The 19,278-nt window shown below is 51.3% G+C and overlaps 1 protein-coding gene across 3 annotated transcripts in view; it reads left to right on the top strand.

The window, feature by feature from the left end:
• Map6 (microtubule associated protein 6) overlaps positions 1 to 15,981 on the top strand; it is a 76,742-nt gene extending 60,761 nt beyond the window's left edge. Inside the window, exons 4-5 of one of the 3 annotated variants that reach the window (XM_037197237.1) lie at positions 14,573 to 15,042; positions 15,094 to 15,981. In XM_037197237.1, the coding sequence (XP_037053132.1) occupies positions 14,573 to 15,042; positions 15,094 to 15,848 (1,225 nt within the window). In that variant the 3' untranslated portion in view covers positions 15,849 to 15,981. Of the gene's footprint in view, positions 1 to 14,572 lie in introns of all 3 variants that reach the window. The other 2 variants (XM_028877496.2, XM_037197239.1) reach the window with 2 other exon arrangements.
• Positions 15,982 to 19,278: the final 3,297 nt, after the last annotated feature.

Below are 19,278 nucleotides of genomic sequence, written 5' to 3'. Positions count from 1 at the left end.
TGAATTAACTTTTGGGGCTGGTCGAGACAGGTTTGTGAATTAACTCAGCAGGGCTGTGCAAGCCTTCGTTTTTTTTTAACAGAACAGACTAGAGATGAAGTCTGTGGCGTCCCCTGATGCTTTCTTTCCCGTCTCAGGGCATGGACTGTGAGGGAGACATGCTATAGAAAGGAGGAGACGTTGATGAGTCTCATGGCCGCGACTCACAGGTTTCACATGCCTGTCCAGAAATGCCTAGAGCTCCGTACTGTTTCTGGCTACCTGTTAGCCAGCCTTACTGTTTACTGAGAACTCTATCAAGTGCTCCAACTGTAGCTGCCAGCGCATGCCCCTCTCCTGGCATCAGCCAGAGCTGCTGTTAGCCACACTTTGATTTCCCTGTAGAATAGCTGTGTGTTTTGTAGATCAAGTAAGTCCGAGTTTACAACGCACAGGGGATCCTCTATTCACTGTTCATGGTCTGCCTTGTGCTGGGCACTGTGCCAGGCTTGGTGGGCAGACAGGTCTCTATAGTAACACACCCAGGTGCATGACTACCCCACACGTGCTGTGACTGAGTTGAGTTGGTGTTGTGCACACTGTAGTTTGCTGTAGCTTACCACAAGGACCCCATAGCCTTAGGGGCTGAATTTCTTACCCTGCCCTGCCTGAGGCTTTAGATGACCTGGATAATGTCCCTGTCAAGCTGTCGGTGCCCGCTCTTTCTCACACACTCACCTACGAAAACTGTTTGCAGTTCACTTTGACTCTTGAATGTTTCACTCCACTGACAAGAAACTTCCTTCGATTTCTACTGTTTACAAACAAAACTCAGCCGGTCTTGTTCTGTCTCCCAAACGCACTGGACAAAACTGACCGTGGTTCCTCAAAGAGTGTTTGGTGTTGTCTTTCTGCAGGTGACCAAGCCCACCCCTCATTCCATACATTTCCCTAGTGCTCCCTGTTCACCTTGGGCACGAGGGCTGGAATGGAGACTATTTTTTTTTTTTCTTGGTCTGCCTGCAAAACTCCCCGCAAGCTGTGCCCAGCTTTCTCTTCTCTGCCCCAGCTCCTAGACAGCACTTGAAGCCGTGACACTCTGAGGCAGAGAGAAGTGTCTATGATTTTGTGGCCCGGGTTTTGTTGCATACCACAGATTGTCTATGTATCATGTAGTGCACACCTCTCTCGGTGCTATTTCATTCCTGCTGTTAGTAAAAGAATGACAAAAAAAAAAAAATTCATGTATAGCCAATTGATTGTGACGTCTTGTGGTCTGTGCTTGCTCAGAAAGCAAACAGGATTTTTCCAGTTATAAATAAATGCTAACGACGAACACCACTTTCTTGATCGCATTTCCTTGGTGAGGCCCAGCTGAGTAGGTAAAGGAAACAGCCTTTGGCATCTGGGCCTCTTTGTACAAGATGAGCTGTGCCCTGCAGTTTTCCTGGGGTCCCCATAATGCAGCTTGCCTCTTTTAGATTGCCTCTCAGGTACTAATTGCAAGCAGTCAAAGCTAAATGTTGGGAAAGGAGAAGATGGACCTGGAGATGCCCTGGCTAACAAGGTAGTGTAATGTTTTCACGCCATGTCCCTGGAGCGGTGACCGCCCGCGCCTCTCCCCGCCTCACGGGGTGAGAAGCTGCCGTCTACCTCTTCCCTTCCTGTGGCCAGCAGCGGTATCGTCCTGGCCCTTTCTCCTTGCAGGGGGACAGAGACACCTTCTCTTGCTCGTTTAAGTCGCACCCAGGGGTTGGCTCACTGTGTCATGCATGTACCTGACATGGGGATGAACAGAAGTAGCCGCAGAGCGGCTCAGACAAGGACCCAGTGAGTCAGGGAACTTGGAAGCTCGAGTGGAGAACAGGTTTTCCTGTCAGGGTGGGCAATAACGGAAAGCTTCCTGTCAGAGGGCTCTAAGGAGGGGGGCAGGATAGAGGTCCTCTGGGCATGAGGGCCGGGTCTCAAGGCAAGGGAGTCGATTCAAGGATGGGAGGGTGGGGCGGGGGAGAACCGTGTTAGCTCACTTTGTTGTCCTTTTAGTAAAGCAGCAGACAAAGACTTTGCTCTCATGATTTCTCCACCCTGTGTCGATTGGATACTGTTGTGTGCCCGGCTCTGTGCTGGGCACTAGGGGAGCCAGGAGACTGAGACCATACCTCTGATCACAGTGGGCATGAAGGAGGAGGAGTCTGTTCTAGCTGGTTCCATGGATGATGAGAAAGGACTCAGCAGATGGGTAGGTGTTGATTGGGTGAACAGAATGGAACACACCCAAGGCATGCCAAACAGGGATGTGCCCAAGCCAAGGTGTGGAGGGGTCGTGAACCTAATGAGCTCAGGTTCTGGGGATAGTCCACTTGGGGATGGGGTAGCAAAAACGGAGAGTGCAGCGTCCCCTGGTGGAAAGGCCTAGTGTTTCATTACCGTGGCTACTAACTGGGGGCTCCATTCCACGTGCCCAGGTTGCACCCATGCCCTGCATGCTTCTGCCATCATGCTTTTGCCTCACCATGCCACAGCCACAGGTCCTTTCTCATGCTATCCCAGGAGCCCTAAGGTGACGCTTCTGTTCTATGGCTGGCCCTACTTCTGAGTTTGAGAATGCAGTGTCAAAAATCAATCTAGGGTATTAATGTTTTAAAATCACTATATATTTGTATTCAACCATCGCTACTTTTATATGAGACAGGATACCAAAAAAAAAAAAAAAAGGCTCAGAAATGTCTCCTCCCAGTGAAGGGAGACTAAATAGGATTGGGTGATAGAACAGGAGAGAACAGAATTGCAAACAGCGGCAAAGGAGAGAAAAGGAGAATTAAAAATACACATTAGGACACCCAGAGTAAGCCCAGACAGTGAGAGAAGAGATGCACTCAGAACCAGACTGGCAAGAACTGTCCCAGAGAAGAGGTGGGAAGTAGGACAGCCTGGCCTGCTTGACCTGACCACCAAGGTGAGCCGGTTCAACACCACACATCTGTGGCTCCTGCCACTGCCCAGAGGCCCAGCACATGAATCTACACATCACTTACATATCTCTGTGTCTTATTCACATCACTTTCCTAAGACAACCAACAACTAAACCAGACATGCAGTTTTAGAACAGGCCGCTGTTGCTATATTGGCTAGAAATGTGTTTCAATTCTTGCTTCAAATATATATATTGCAATTCCACCCAGCGTCAGTCCCACCTCATAAAGGCTGTGGACCCTGTAGTACCTCGTGGTGGTTTCAAGGGCCATTTATTGCTCAAGTATATTAGCAGCTCACATTTCAGGTGTCCACATTTCAGGGTGCAACCTGTGGCCCACCTGCAGTTAAAGCAGGCCTCTGTGTGGCCCCTGCAGTTAAAGCAGGCCTCTGTGTGCCCCCTGCAGTTAAAGCAGGCCTCTGTGGGCCCCCTGCAGTTAAAGCAGGCCTCTGTGGGCCCCCTGCAGTCAAAGCAGGCCTCTGTGGGCCCCCTGCAGTTAAAGCAGGCCTCTGTGGGCCCCCTGCAGTTAAAGCAGGCCTCTGTGGGCCCCCTGCAGTTAAAGCAGGCCTCTGTGGGCCCCCTGCAGTTAAAGCAGGCCTCTGTGGGCCCCCTGCAGTTAAAGCAGGCCTCTGTGGGCCCCCTGCAGTTAAAGCAGGCCTCTGTGGGCCCCTGCAGTTAAAGCAGGCCTCTGTGGGCCCCTGCAGTTAAAGCAGGCCTCTGCCCCTCTGCCCCTGTGGCCCCCTGCAGTTAAAGCAGGCCTCTGCTCCCTAAAACACCTGCCACCAGCACAGCCTGGGCAATGGCTGGGACAGCCGAGGCCATGGAGACCACAGAAGCGGGCCTCTCCTGGACCACACTTCACAGTCAGGCAGGCACCCCAGGTTCTTGCCCCACCACCGACAGGGCTAACAGTGTCCCCTAACATGCAGGCCACCCTACCTGCAGTAGCAGGGGAGCGTGGGCATCTTCTCAGGAAGTCTGGCTGAGATGGAAAGGGCCTCCGACACTGTGGAGCTGGCAGCTGGCAGCTGGGTCTTCCCCAGTCCCTTTGTACCTCCCTCTAGAAGAAGAGACACTAATACTCACCTCAGGAGAACAAAGTGATGTCGAGGTGTAAGGGACATGGACACTAGACAGATTGTTTCAGTACTGTGTGGTACTGGGATGGTGTGTGATGACTTTCTCATTGATAGAAAAGCAGCTGAGAACTAGTTATACAAGCCTGGAGGAGAAAAACACTCCAAACACAACTGCTTTGAAAGAGTTCAACTATTGGATTCTTTGGAGTCTATGGACTGAATAACGTCCAAATGATTCATGCTTCAATTGTTTACGAAGCATTCTTCCTGTGAGCGCCAGGAGGCAGGTAACAGATGAGGCAGGGAAGCTCACAGGGGAAAGCCCTGGACAGCTTGGCCCAGCCTGAGAAACAGGAAGCGTAGGGCTGGCTGGGATGAATCAGGTTCCCAACAAGTGGGACCCTTAAGGAAAATTACAACCAAGCACACAACATCACACCGTGGCTGGGCCCTCCAGCGAGCTTGCCCAGCATTTTCTTTAGATATTGGGATCTGATGCAAACCGGAGAAAGTCAGAATTGGACCAAGTCTTCGCACTCCTGTTACCAACTGTGTGATGAATCCAGAGGATGTTCTGTTCCTAAGCAACACATTTGGTATTGGAGGAGCCAAAATAAAGCAGGCATCTGACCCCTGCCGCTGCAGACTGGAGGCCACTCCTTGGTGCTTTTTATTTCCAACATGGAGTTGAGCTGAAATGTCTGTCTCTGTCCTCGAGTGAGTGGTTTGGCCACTTGCCCACAAGGCATCATACGTAGCTGTCTCAACAGATGGCCTCAGGCGTCTTAGCTGGGGCCCAGGAAATTTCGAGTACATAGAAAAGTCAATTGTTGCCACTGCTGTGGGCTGATGCTGCTGGAGGGTTCTCTAGGCTTGCAAGTCTGACCATGTCATCCCCTGCTTTGAAACCATCGGCTCCGGCTCCCACGGCCTGCGGAAGCTCGTTCTCAGTCACCACGCTGCTTCTCACCTCCATGCCTTCCCCACGCTGTCCCTCCTACCCAGAATGCCCTTCTCCTGCTTCTCACCTGGCTAACTCATCCTTCAAGACTCGGCTCAGGGGACCGCTCCAGGAAGCCTTGCCTGCACCTTCCAGGCTGGGTAAGATGCTCCCTGTGTGTATCTTCATCATGGAACTCATCACATGTCCTGTGTCATCAGCACGTATGTGTGTGTATGTGTGTGTGTGTGTGTGTGTGTGTGTGTGTGTGTCCTGCCCCCCGCCCCCCCAACACTGGATCATGCTTCTCCAGGGGAAGGGTTAGCTCCTTCTATCATGTATGTCCTTGCCCAATGTCTACCCCAGAGAATGTCTTCTGAAGTGTTTTTTGAGTGAATACTGAGTGAGCGGGTGGGTGAGTGACCATAATCACTGTGTGTCCCACGTTCACCATGGTGCCTCCACAAGGCTTCTTTGTTCTGCTGATAGCTTGCCCTGTTCATAAGAAGGGAATGGTCGTGGCACACAGGCCATGGCAACAATGAAGCAGAGATCAGCTGCTTTCATGATGGCCGGCCTCTGCTTGGGTCAGCATCCTTTTGCACTGGATGTAGCCACCTTTTCCATGCAGTCTTACCTTCAGAAAACCACGAGCTCTCAGAGGCAGAGTAATCGTAAGAGATGGCCTTATCCCATTGCCTGCCCAGGGCAGGACCCTTATCTCTGGCATAACAGAAAGGTGTTCTCCCTCTACTACCTTGGTGGCTCGGGGTTTGAGTCAGCAGCCCTGGTTTCAAATCGAAGCTCTGATGTTTGCCAGCCGTGTGGCATGGCTGAGTCCCAGAATTTCGTAAGGCCTCAAGGAGACCGCAGTTACCTTACCCTCCGAATTGATGTGGCATCCAAATTCGGCAAGTGCACATTGGGCCATCCAGGAGTAGTGTGGTCTTGGAATCTGTGTGGTGCTGGAGCTTGGAGGAGGCAGGTAGGAAGAGCGCTCACAGCCAGGATGCCTTTCTCCTGTCTCTGGTTCGCCTCTCTACCCTGTTAAATCTTGAGTGGCTGATGGGGCTGGATGGAAGGTGGGTCGCCTTTGGCAATAGTTCAATTCCTGTTGCTTTGCCGCGGACCACTTCCCTCTCACACCCACAAACAGTGTGGTAGCTGCAGCCACTTGAGGGAATGCCACTCTCTACCGCAGGATTGAGATCCAGCCTATCTAGAGATGGCTCTCACGGCCCCACCACTCTCCAGCCCTCCATGGATGCCTCCCTCTCTGAGCGCCTCTGTAAATCACCCGTACAGATTATAGTCTCGCAATTATAAGTTCTTTTACATTGATCCCCTCGAAACACCCGGAACCGACCTTGATTAATTGCCGAAGACCCTATCCTTTGCTTTACATTGGGGCAGGGAGCACAAAAAATCGATTTCTAAGTTCCCAGGAGCACGGAGTTAGATAAGAGCTGAGCTATTTTTGTCTGGCAGCCTTGGTCCGTGCATTATTTTTTTTTAAGTGCCATTAGCAGGATTCTCAGGTTCTTGGCAACCCTTTCAGAGGATCAATCCTGCCCTTGACTTTGCCTTCTTAGAGTTAACATAACCAATTTTTTTTATAATACTTCTTATATCTACAACTGGGAATTTATTTCATTCTTAGAAGATCAAATCTAGAAAAGATGTTCAATGATTTTTAAATAAATGAGTAAATACATTTATAGGGCCACTTAGCCACTTGGCCTAACTTGACTTCGGAGGCTCATGCCCACATGAAGAGAAGGAGGTCCAGAGCTCTAGAGGGCCCTGGGACCCTGCTCCCGGACAGACTCTGCTCCTGGACAGACTCTGTCTGGCCAGCTCACAGGAAAGGAACGAACACTGATTTTTTTTTTTTTTTACATCACTTGTTCCCATCATCAGGTTCTTTACAGATAAAGAAATCTAAACTCAGTGATTAAGTGACAAAATCCCACAACTTGTCATCATGAGCCTGGGTTTGAAGTCAGTGGTTGATGCTGCAGCTCATTCTTGGTCCAGCCTCTGGATGCAGCTATCACAGAACGCCTGCACCCTCCGGTAACTACCATGACCTTCCATGTGGAGGCCATGGGTTCTCAGCCACACTGGGGGTGGGCACACTCCCCTAGGAGTAAGCCTTGTGGAGGCAGCATCTCCCTTCCTACCTGTGATTCCAGCTGCTCTTCCGTGTGCTGAGCCACTGTGGGTGGACTCTGCCCGGCTGGTGTCCCCACTGCTACTGTGCTCAGGTAGGGCTTAACGGTGCCAACAGGGCTGGCCCTTGGGCCTGGAAGCTGCTGCTTCCCGGAGCTCTTTTCTCTGTAAGGGCGTTGCAAACTGGAAGTAAACTTAGGGGTCACACGATCTGGCCTGGGAGATTCAGGAATCCCTGGGGAGAAAGGGCACTGAGCTGGCACTTCCTGGGATCTGTTCTAGAAGGTGCGTTTCTCAGGAGATGCAGTTGGGAGCTCAGAGCTGAGACCTGCAGAGGTCATCAGCTCCAGCCAGGACTAGTCAGCGGCCGCGCAAGCAAACTTGGTTCTGAGGCTGCAGATGTGTTTGGGTCTCTGTATTTGAAGAGAAAGGCGAGCTCCTCCGTGGAGTCCTGGCATTGCTTTTACTGTGGGCAACACTAGACAACTCATACTTCCCTTCTGAGCCTCCTTTCCTCTTTCTGGAAAATGCAAGTGAGAACCATCCCAAGCTGCAGGCCCGGCATTTGAAAACCAAAGGCTGTATCATATGGAAGATTCTCTTAAACTGAGATATCAGGGTTGAAGGGAACCAGAGATCCCGAGGCAAGCATAGCTAGGAAAATGTGCGCGTCCTACCCCCAAGGTTGTCAGAATTTGGTCTTGTGCAAGCTGGATGTTAACTCCTCGTTTAGGATGCCAGCTCTACTGAGAGCCAGCCCGTGCCACAGCTCCCGGGTTCCCAACTATATTCAGTGGCCACACACTCAGTGGGCTTGTGTGAAATGTTAGAGGAGGGGAAGAGAGGAGCGAAAGCAGGAAGGGAGGGGAGCAGCAGCATCCACGCCCTTAGAGGGCCCACTCTGGAGACAGCCAGCCCCAAAGGCAGCGAGGGTCAGGTCAGGGAGATGCCAGCAGAGAGCCTGGAGGCCTGATGGCCCCAGGTACCTTTAGTCTGGCTGTGTGGGGCTTTCATGGAGCAAAGAGGGAAGGTTTCCTAGCAAAGTTAGGCCTTTGATCCTAGAGAGAGCGCTGAGTCTGTTTGACGAGACAGGGGCCAATCAGGGTTAGGGCCAGGCAGGGCTGGTATGGTTCCTCTTCATTGGCGGTGGCCGCGGCGTGTTCCGAGCGTGTGTCTGGGACTGCACAGCCTGGGTCTCACTTCTGCGCTCCTGGCACAGCCCTAATAGAGTGGACACTCCACAGAGTTTGTCCAGGGAGTGGATAAAGAGGGAAAAATCAGAGAACGAAGGGAAGGCCACACCCTGTCTATTGTTGTCCCTGCTGTGTCTGCCGGAGACTGAAATGAAGATAAACAAAACATAGCCCACGGTCTAGCAGAAGAGGCAGACAATTACCAGACAACATGGTGATCACCAAAGGAGAGGCTCCCACCATGTCCTGGCAGAGAGAGAGAGAGAGAGAGAGAGAGAGAGAGAGAGAGAGAGAGAGAGTAGGAGAGCCCTCCTCCTCATCTCCATGGATCCTTCCTGAGAATGACGAGCCTTCCAAAGGCAGTTTCCATGGCAATGCCCCTTGGGCGCTGCGTTTCCCAACTCTGAGTTTGTAACTATTGTACCCAGGAAATGTGAGCATGTGTGTGGTGACCCTGGAGGCCGGCAGTGAAAGGACAAAGCGATGATGTCAGCCTGTCTGCTGCCCACCGGCTGCAGGGTGCTGTGGCATGATTGGCCTGGCCCCCCTCCTAAGGTCCTTTGCTCCAGCAGTGTGTCCAATTCTGCCCACTCACCAAGGTGCTGGAAGGATCGTATTTTTGAGCCCAGCTTGCTGTCCTTTACCTGCAAGGCCATGGGAGGAACTGCTTGTCCCTCCTCACCAGATAAGGAAGTCTCTCTTTGGACTGCCGTTCACCAAACACAGCCTGTGTTCCAGGAGCCACTCAGTGAGCAGTCTACCAGCCAATCCCCTTTTATAGGTTAGGAGATCAAGGCTTAGAGGATGATGTGCCCATGGCGTCAGCCCATGGCTAGGAAGGAGCTGGGTCAGAATTGGAGTTCTTCTGGCCTTGGGCCAGCCCTTGCCCATTTCCCTCTGTGAGTGTGGTTTTTACATTATGTAAAACAGTCAAGTAGGGTTGACACAGCCCGGCACGCAGCTATTGCTCAGTTAATGAGGGTCTTTTTCTCCCTCTGGGTTTTCCCTGGACAGGAGTCTATGCAACCAGGCACACTGCCCCGTGGCTGGTACAGCAGGAGGAAATCTAGGAAGAAGGAGGATTAGGCTTGGGGTGGTGGTGTGTGTGGCAGAAACCAGTGGCAGCCAGTGCAGCCCAGGACAGGACTCAGCGGCCTGACTTCTAGATTCTGGTTTTTGGTGTGTGTGTGTGTGTGTGTGTGTGTGTGTGTGTGTGTGTGTGTGTGTAGAGAGAGAGAGAGAGAGAGAGAGAGAGAGAGAGAGAGAGAGAGAGAGAGAGATTGGTTATTTGGTGAGGTTTTTGGTTTGTTTGTTGTTTTTTGAGACAAGATTTTCCTCTGTGACCCAAGCCTAACGTGTCCTTGGATGGCTTTGAACTCACAGCAATCCTCCTGCCTCAGCCTCCCCAGTGCTGGGATTACAGGCACATACCACCACACACACTTTCACTCCAAATTCTGGGAGAATGGATCCAGTGCCACTGTACTCTAGAGGCAGTGACGGTCTCCATGGAAACAAGAGGCAGAGAGTGATGTGTCTGAGACTCGATGTCACCTACAGCCTTGAAACGTCAATGTGAAATAGGAGAGCCCAGCACAGAAAGAATTCTTGTTCATCCACCCACTGGACAAACCTCAGCCGATAGTTTGACCTTGTCCGTGAGTGAGGTGCTGTTTAAGATGCAGAGGATACAATTGTGAGCAAAATATGGCCTGGTCCCTGTCCTCTGGACACGTCCAGATAGCATGGGAACCATTAACCCAAAGAGTAACCAAGGGATGGAGAGAGCTGGCGGCCCCCTGTGGCCATGACTGGGGTCAGGGCAGGTTCCCCAGTGCAGCTGCAGCGAGCTGAGAAAGGGGTGCAGGATGAGTGGGGTGCAGGGTGAGTGGGGTGCAGGGTGAGTGGGGTGCGGGGTGAGTGGGGTGCGGGGTGAGTGGGGTGCGGGGTGAGTGGGGTGCGGGGTGAGTGGGGTGCGGGATGAGTGGGGTGCAGGGTGAGTGGGGTGCAGGGTGAGTGGGGTGCAGGGTGAGTGGGGTGCAGGATGAGTGGGGTGCAGGATGAGTGGGGTGCAGGGTGAGTGGGCATTATTCAGGTGAAGAGGGGGAGGGAGTGTTGGGGGGAGGGCCCTGGAGACTTAGCCAAGGACAAAGGCCACAGGAAGGCCCGCCTTTCCCCGGGGATCTGTGGGAGTTGAAGGAGATAAATCATTATTACAATTACCCCCCCTCCGCCCCCCCAGGGATGGGTGTGTCTGTGTCATTTGCCCAAGCACTTCACAAACACAGTTCAGCTCCCCAGTAGTGGTCCTCTGTTTTTCTGCCGTGGCAGTCCCTGATAACCGGTCTCCCATTTTACAGGTGAGGAAACCGAGGCCCATGTGGTTCAGTAATTGTTCAAGACCTCTCAGGCAATAAGCAGCCCTGAAGGGCAGGTCAGGCCAGCCTGTCTATCTCACTTCCGGAGGTTTGCGCTGTGGGGCCCCCAGGCCGGGAGGTAGAAGGACCATATGGAAGATGTGAAGCTGGCCCAGGGTGGCAGATTCAGTAGTACAGACTGTCCGTACCCAAGGGCAGGAACCACTCACGTTATTAGCCCATCACCTCCCAGCTTCCGTTGGAGGGACCCTTTGTCCCTTGCAAACAGCACTGTGAGTGTATCCCAGCTGCCCCAGAGCCACGCAGACTCATAGTGAGGGCTCACGATACCCCATGGGGGTGGTTCTGCTCATGGGAAACCCTGTCAAAACCAACCTGATTTTCAGAAGCAATGCCTAATCTGTAAAAGTAAGAAAACCAAATATCCAGCAAAAGGTAACAGCCTCCTTTTAAGGAAGACCTATGTTTCAATTCTTCTAAATAATTCAAACTAAATCATGAATAATTTAAGTGAAGCACAAGACTCCAGCAGCTTGACAGGCTATAAATGTTCCATCACTGGTTATGAACTTCGTAAAACTATCTCAGGTTCTTTACCTTGAAATGGCATGTCTCATTTAACAAAAGGCTGGCTTAGAAACAGTGCGCCGCTGGCGGGGCCAGGCCTGAGCCAGAAACCTCTCTTCCCATGTAAGCCAGCAGACATTCTGGGACACACTTATTTCTGCTTGAAGGACAACAGACACCGGGCGTGGTGGCAGCCATTCAACCATGTTTAAACACGTATATCTGCTTGTTTTTATTTTTACTTACTTATTTGAGACACAGCCTCACTATATAGCCCTGGTTGTCCTAGAAGTCAACCAAATTGGCCTCAAACCCACAGAGATCTGTCTGCCTCTGCCTCCCAAGTGCTGGGATTGAAGGTGTGCACGACCACACCTGGCACTATCTGCTTATTCTTGGGTGGCACTCACAGAGTGTTGAGGGTACAGCACGGAAGTTTGCTTTTGCCTTTTGCCAGTGGGGAGAACAGAGCATCATCCCCTGTTTGGACTGTATATCCGGAAGTTGTTTACCTTTCCAGCCTGACAGACAGCTCAGTCCCCAGATTTCACTTCTGATAAAATGTCAGACACACATTTTCCTTAAAAGTGTCATAAGCCAGAAGGTGGTTTTGGTTTTGTGTTTTGAGATAAGGTTTCACATAGTCCAGGCTAGCCTCCAACTTTTAATGTAGTTAGGATAACCTTAAACTCACGATCCTCCTGCCACCTCCTCCTCCTCCCAAGTGCTGGGTTATAGACCCGGGCCTCCCATGTCTAGTTTATGCAGTGCTTGGATGGAGCCCAGGCTTTGTGCATGCCAGGGAACACTACCAACTGAGTGATAATTCCAATTCCCCGGAAGAATTTTTAAAATTATTTGTTTGTGTCTTGATTCTATTTGCAAAAATTGCATAAGAAAAAATAATTTATAAATATAACTTAATTATTCCATTACATGCTTTATATTGTAGTCACAAAGCTAATTTAGATGGTCTAATTTACCAAACTACCTTGAACTTTTGAATTAAGTCTACATAGACTTTTCCTAAAGCTAATAACAAAAAAGACAGACAGATAGCCAGGAAGAAATAAAGAGAGGGGGGGGGAGGGAGGGAGGGACGGAGGGAGGGAGGAAGGAAGGAAGGAAGGAAGGAAGGAAGGGAAAAATAACGAGAAAAAGAAAGAAACAAGGAGAGAAAGAAAGAAAGAGGCATATTTTGTGTGTGTGTGTGTGTGTGTGTGTGTGTGATTGAATGTATGTCTGTGTATCATGTGCATGCAGGAGTCTACTGAAATCAGAAGAGGTTCCAGACCTGCTGGAAGTGGAGTTGCAGACAGTTGTGAGCCACTATTTAGGCACTGGGAACTGAACTCGGATCCTCTGGGAGATCAGCAAGTACTCTTAACTGAGCCATCTTTTCAGCCCTTTTTTCTAATCTTAAAAAAAAAAGTTTTAATTACATTTATTTATGTGGGTGTGCACTTGTATGCATATGAACAAATGTTTGCATGTGTGCCACACATGTGTAAGTCAGAGGATGACTTGTGGAAGTTGGTTCTTACCTTCCAATATGTGTGTTCTGGGGAATGAAAGCAGCCTTGGAGACAGGCTATCTTGCTGGCCACCATTTCTAATCTTAATCCTAAAGCTCATGATTAAAGAGATTTAACTACTAAGGTAAAAAGTTTACTGACAGATCAATATGGGGTTAGATCCTCATTGCTGAACCTTGTCTGAGAAAGTTCAGTGGACTTAGAGCCAAGGCCCAAGCGCCCAGGCTCAAGGGTTGCCCTTGCTTATAAACTTCGGCAGCAGGGGGCGCCAATGCCCTGCCGATGGGATAGGGGCTGAAGTGGAGGTTCTGAGATGAAGTCTGGCCTGGATGCTCTCCAGAGCTTCAATAAGATGGTACCCGGGTCACACACAGATCTGAGAGGACCTGTCAGGGTTTATTAAAGTGCTAACTTGGGTCTAACCTTACGGATTTTGTTGTTATGAAGTATAAATGAATAATACCGAGAAGTGTCTTGTCCTAAGGACTGCTGTGAGCCAGGCCCTCTGAGAGAAAGCACACAGGCCCCAGAAGCAGAAAGATCTAGAATCTAGTTCCTGCAGGCACCTCACCTCCTCATCACTTGCTGTCTCCGGACCTCAGCTTCCGGACTGAACAACCAGAGTGATAAAACCCTTGCTGTGGGTCTCACACCCGTGTGTGTCAAAAGGCTGCTGTGTTGCCAGCGTGAGCTGTAGAAAGAAGTGATTTGGAAGGTGGAAGGTGCCTAGGTGTGCAAGGGTTTGTGACACCCTTGGTGGCAAGTTTCAGCCTGGTCTACAAGGAAGGTGTGTAGACCAGAAGGCTCCAGAATGGCTGGGTCTGGGCTGGTGATGTTTGCCCTCAGGTGGCAGTGTTTGCGCATGCTCTCTGCAATGAGGGAGGACCAAGGGATGGCGTGGGTGGCTGTGGTCAGCCACACAGAGCAAGCATCCCATGAAGGCTGTAGGGAGGGGTTTGGGGACTTGGATTTGGGGAATAAACCCAGGAGCCTTGGAGCAAGTGAGCACAAGCGTCTGAGGAGGGAGTGGGAGAGCAGCCAGAGAAGGGGTACCAGGGCCTGAATGGGGGAGCCCCAGCTAGTTGTCTGCCAAAGGCTGATGCACTGTATGCAGAGAACTGAAGAGCAGCCATATTTAAAATAATCCACTTTTTATTATTACCATGTGTGGATCGTTCTAAACGTGAATGATGAGATACTCTTCCTCTTTTGAGGGTGGGGAGGTCAGAAGGATATTCCTACCACCCCTTCCCTGATACACCATAGACCCTTGTCCTTGCCAGTAGCCAACCCTTAATAGAGTCGAGGGAGAAAAAGAACCTTGGAAAGGACTAGAGAAATGACAGAGCAGTTGACTCTCCATGAGCATTGAGTAGTTAAGATGGGGCTCCAAGGATGCACCCGGCAATGTAGGGTGAAATAGGGCTGAGCAGAGCATGGGCCAGGTGGGCTGCTGGGGTGCCCACTGGATGGTTCAAATCCGGGGGCGTTACTGCTGCTGTCTCCCAGGTGCCCCGCCCTTCGCCGCTTGCAGGTTATAATCAATTGGCAAACACACTGAATGACTGACTCCCTGGGCTGCCCTGCTCCCACCCCGCACTCCCCACTGATGCGGAAATCCAATTTCCTCTTGGCTCCTCCACTAAGAGCTACCCTGCCCAGGCCCTATGAGGCCAAGTCTCATCAGGCAATCTGTGTTCTGCCCTCTCCCTGGCCGATACTTGACCCTCAGTGACCACCTCTCTCTCTTTGCAGGAGCCGGGTCCAACCCGCCAAGGATGCACATAAGAATCAAGGTCCTGTAGCCAAAGAACCACACAAGGATCAAGGGCCTGTGGTCCCAGGGCTTCCAAAAGGCCAAGGGCCTGTGGTCCCAGAGCCTCTGAAGGACCAAGGCCCCATGGTGCCAGAACTGCCAAAGGACCGAGTTCCTGTGGTCCCGGGCTCGTTAAAGGACCAAAGCCCTACACCCCTGGGCCCACCAAAGGATCAAGGTGCTGTATTCCCAGGGCTCATGAAAAATCTAGGTCCAGGGGCCCCAGCACCAGCCAAGGATCAAGACCACGTGGCTTCTGAGCCTTTAAAGAATAAAGATTCGGTCATCTTAGCACCAGCCGAAGCCAAAAGCCCTTTGCTGCCGGAGCCTCTGAAGAATCAGAGTCCCGTGGTTCCAGCAAGAGCTAAGGATCAAATTTCCCCAGCACCAGCACCTTTAAAGGACCCAGGTCCTGTGACCCCCGAACCTGGGAAAGACCGAGCTCCTTTGAAAGACCCAGGTCCTGTGACCCCCGAACCTGGGAAAGACCGAGCTCCTTTGAAGGACCTAGGTCCTGTGACCCCTGAGCCTTGGAAAGACCGAGCTCCTTTGAAGGACCCAGGTCCTGTGACCCCTGAACCTGGGAAAGACCGAGCTCCTTTGAAGGACCCAGGTCCTGTGACCCCTGAACCTGGAAAAGACCGAGCTCCTTTGAAGGACCCAGGTCCTGTGACCCCTGAGCCTTGGAAAGACCAAGCTCCCGTGGTCCCAGAGCGTAGAAAGGAGCAGAATGTCACAGTCACGGCACCTTTGAAGAGTGAAGCCCCTGTGGTCTCTGAGTCCATGAAGAATCAAGGCTTAGCAGACCCAGTCAAAGGTACAGATACAGTGGTCCCCAGGCTTATGAAGGGAAATGATTCTGTGTTTGTAGCACCTATAAAGAACCAAGGTTTAGTGACCCCTGAGCCAGTGAAGAGCCAAGACCCCATTATCCCAGCACTAGCCAAGGACCAAGGTCCCATGGTCCCAGAGCCTCCAAAGAATCAGAGCCCTGTGGTCCTTGGGCCTGTAAAGAATCAAGACCCTATAATCCCAATACCTCTGAAGGGTCAGGATCCCCTGGTGCCAGCCCCATCAAAGGACCAAGGTCCTATGGCCCCTGACCCTCTGAAAACTCAAGGTCCTAGAGGCCCTCAACTGTCCACAGTCTCATCTTCACCCCCAGTCATGATCCCAACAGTTCCCCATGCAGAATATATGGAGGGATCCCCTTGACTCCCCTGAAACGCCATGAAGGATCTGGAAGTGGAGGAGCTCCCCTCCTGGGGAGGCAAAGACATATATTTAATCTGCATGAAACCGTGCTGTAGTCTTGCTGGAATCTAATAAAACCGGTCCCTCTGCCTCAGCAGTGTCTTTGTCTGGCTCTGTGGTGTTGGAGTGCGTGCGCATGTATGTGTGCATGCCGTGCTCACTGGAGAGTGGGTGAGTCCGTCTGTGGAGTCAGAAACTCACAATCCTTAGGGCTTGTCAGCATGACCTAGGGGTAGACGGGTGCTGGGTGGTTTTCCCTGGACAGATGGACATGGACATGTCCCCTAATGGAACAGAACAAAGAGATGATCCCACACATCTAGTTTAGTAACCAGTGAGTTTATTGGGCTCACTAACAGAGCTGTGGGTGAGGGGTTACCTACAGGAGAAGCATGTCTGCCTCAAAGGCAGTTGCATCACTGATAAACTCAAGACTCATTCAAACTGTATCCCTGGAGATCTTTGCGTGACTTGCTGGAGAATCTTCCAGCTCCAGAGATCCTTACTTATATAGCCTTGAGGTAGGGCCTTGTGAATCTTGTATGTTTCAGGAGTTTCCTGGGACTTTTAAATTCCGTTCACTTTCTGAGTCTTTCCGGTCTCCCTCCAGGAGGAGGTGTTTCAATCCCCAGGAAAGAGCTGTGCAACAGTTAGTGATGCTGGGAGACTGAGGGCGGGGCCCACCACAGAAGCGGCAAGGCAGTGCAAGGATCTGAGCCTTGAAAGCCCACAAGAGGCAAATCCCAGCAGCCTGAGCTCAGGATGGGTCAGAGCTAAAGCCCACAGAAAAATAGAAGCAGACACTCAACTGACCTGGGGAATTAGGGGTGATAGTTTTTGGTCATGGGATCAGTGGTACAGCTCATCCATTTCAGGCCCCCAGCTTCTTGTTCATGAATCTCAGGACTCTCTAATGAGGCTCAAAGCCCACAGCTACTGATGCTTGTTCTGTATCCATGACAGCTGAATATGGGGTTTATAAATATTGCCTTAGCCGGGTACAGTGGTACAGGCCTGTAGTCCCAGCTACTCAAGAGGCTACTCAAGTAGGAGAATGGCTTGAGACCGGGGGCTAACGTTCAGCCTACTCTACATGGTGGGGTCTTGTCCGTCTAACCTGGGCTGACCTTGAACTCGGGATCCTTCTGCCCCTGCCTTTCCAAGTACTTGAATTACAGACATGCGTGTGCTCCTGTATCCAGACAAAATAGGGGCTTGGGGTTTGTTTGTTTGTTTTGTATTGTATTTCTGTTTTATGAAACAGGTTTCTCTATGTAGCCTTGGCTGTCCTAGAACTCACTCTGTAGACCAGGCTGGCCTCAAATTCAGAAATTCACCTTCCCCTGCCTTTAATCCCAAATGCTGGGATTAAAGGTGTGTACCACCACCGCCTGGCTTTTCTTTCTTTCTTTCCTTTTTTCTTTCTTTCTTTCCTTCTTCCTTCCTTCCTTCCTTCCTTCTAATAAATTTTAAATTTTAAATGCTCCAAGTTTCCTGCCCATTCATGCATGCAGCAGACTTTTTCCGCAAGCATCTACTCTGTGGAGAAGTGGGGTCTCTGCTGCAAGGAATCTCAATCAGCTTTGGTTGTCACTATTCAGGTGTGGGGGCTTATTTGCTGTTTGTCTATTTTGAGACAGGGTCTCTGTAGCTTTGAAGAATCCTTCTGCCTTTTATTGTGCCTAAAACAATAGCATGATTTGTGACATTCTGTAAAGAGGGATGAGGCTCGAGCTAACTCTGCTTCCAGAGCTCATGCAGAAGCACCTGGTAAGCACAGCCAGGAAGATCCCTGGAGAAAACAGGCCGCAGCATTCTGAAAAGGGTGTAGGATGGCCCAGGAAGCCCAAAGGGCAATATAGGTATGAGTGGTAGGCCAGGTCAGCCCCTCTGCTGTCCTTGGATGAAAGAAACACACTTTGCAGAAGGACTCGCCCAAGGGCCTGTAGGCCTTGGCAGATGACTGCAACCACCGAGGAGGTTTTGTGCTCAGTCCCAAGGCTGGGGAGGGTATTGTTACTGGACAGAGAAGCACAGCCAGACCGTGAGGAAGAAACTGAGGTACCCAAGAGCTCTGAGGCTCAGCCTTGGTCAGATACAAGGCCTGCCACACCCGCACTGACGCGGGCCTCGAGGCCCTCATGGATATAGCAGGGCGTTGGGAAGTGTGTGTGTGTGTGGGGGGGGGTGTTGTTTGTTTTTTCTTCCCTAAAACGTTGTATATTTAATAAACATACTTGAAATCATTAAACATATTAAATGCCTTCGCATATTTAAGCATGGCCGAGGAGATAGGACAGTAGGTAAAGTGTTTGCCACACATCCGAGTTCGGATCCCCAGCACCAGAGTTAAAGCCAAAGCTGGACGGAGTAATGCACAGAACTGTAATCCCAGCACCCCCTGCTGGGAGATGGGGACAGAGAATTGCTGGAAACTCTCAGGCTGACCTCGTTGGGCACCTGCAACAATTAACAACAACAAATACCTTTTTCAAACAAGGTGAGAGGTGAGGACAACGCCTGAGGTATTCTCCAACACACTTGGCGTCTCTGGCACAAACACACCCTCACTCGCACACACAATAGGAACGTGCAGAAAAGAAAAGAAGAGAGCCCACCGCCCGGGGGAACTGGGGTGGGGAAACAGGATGCTCTACTGCTGCCCTACTAAAGCTGACCCCCCAAACCCACACCTACCCTGAGCTAAGTCACACAGCTCTCCAAAGCAGCTCAGCTGGTTTCTGGCAGAGAGACCATCACAGACCATGCTGATGATCTGGGTTCCCTAGCAGGCCGCCCCCGGGAAGCTGGCCGGAGCCGACTCCTCCACCACTCACTCACACAGCACTAGGCTTTCCTGTCCCAGAGCTTGTGGCCATGTGCGAGTTCGCAGTCAGGGAAGACTCTGAAGACAAGAAAAGGCCACTTGTGTGGACATGGCCTCCTTCTGTTCAGGTCTTCCTCACCCACAGTCAGGCAGACAGCAGTGTGCTCTCTGACAGCATTTCCCGAGAGCCTCGGGGCAGCCAGGGGCAGGTGTCCAGGAAGCCACTGGTTACCAGACAGGCTGACTGGAGGCAGGTCTGGGTGTCTCTGCTCTGCGTGTGGAGAGGGCGGTTCCTTTAGGGTGATCATGTGAGGAAACAGAGTTCCCTCAGAATGTCAGAACGGAAGGAGAAGTAACCCAGGGTAACGCTGGGGAGATTTAAGAGACCAGAAGAGACACGCAGTTGAAGGTGAGAAGGGCAGGCCCAGAGCCGCGAGGAACCATGGCCTAAGGTAAGGAGACGAGCTCCACAAGGAGTCAGTGTGTGTCACATGAGAGCTGAGAGACAGTACAGGTGTGCTCTGAGGGCTGGCGGATCTGGAAGCCCAGGGCGGTCTACCTCAG

Source organism: Peromyscus leucopus, chromosome 1, assembly GCF_004664715.2.
Source record: "Peromyscus leucopus breed LL Stock chromosome 1, UCI_PerLeu_2.1, whole genome shotgun sequence".
Classification (NCBI taxonomy): domain Eukaryota; kingdom Metazoa; phylum Chordata; class Mammalia; order Rodentia; family Cricetidae; genus Peromyscus; species Peromyscus leucopus.
Note: the sequence above shows the minus strand (reverse complement) of the source record. Positions and strands in the feature narration are given on the sequence as shown.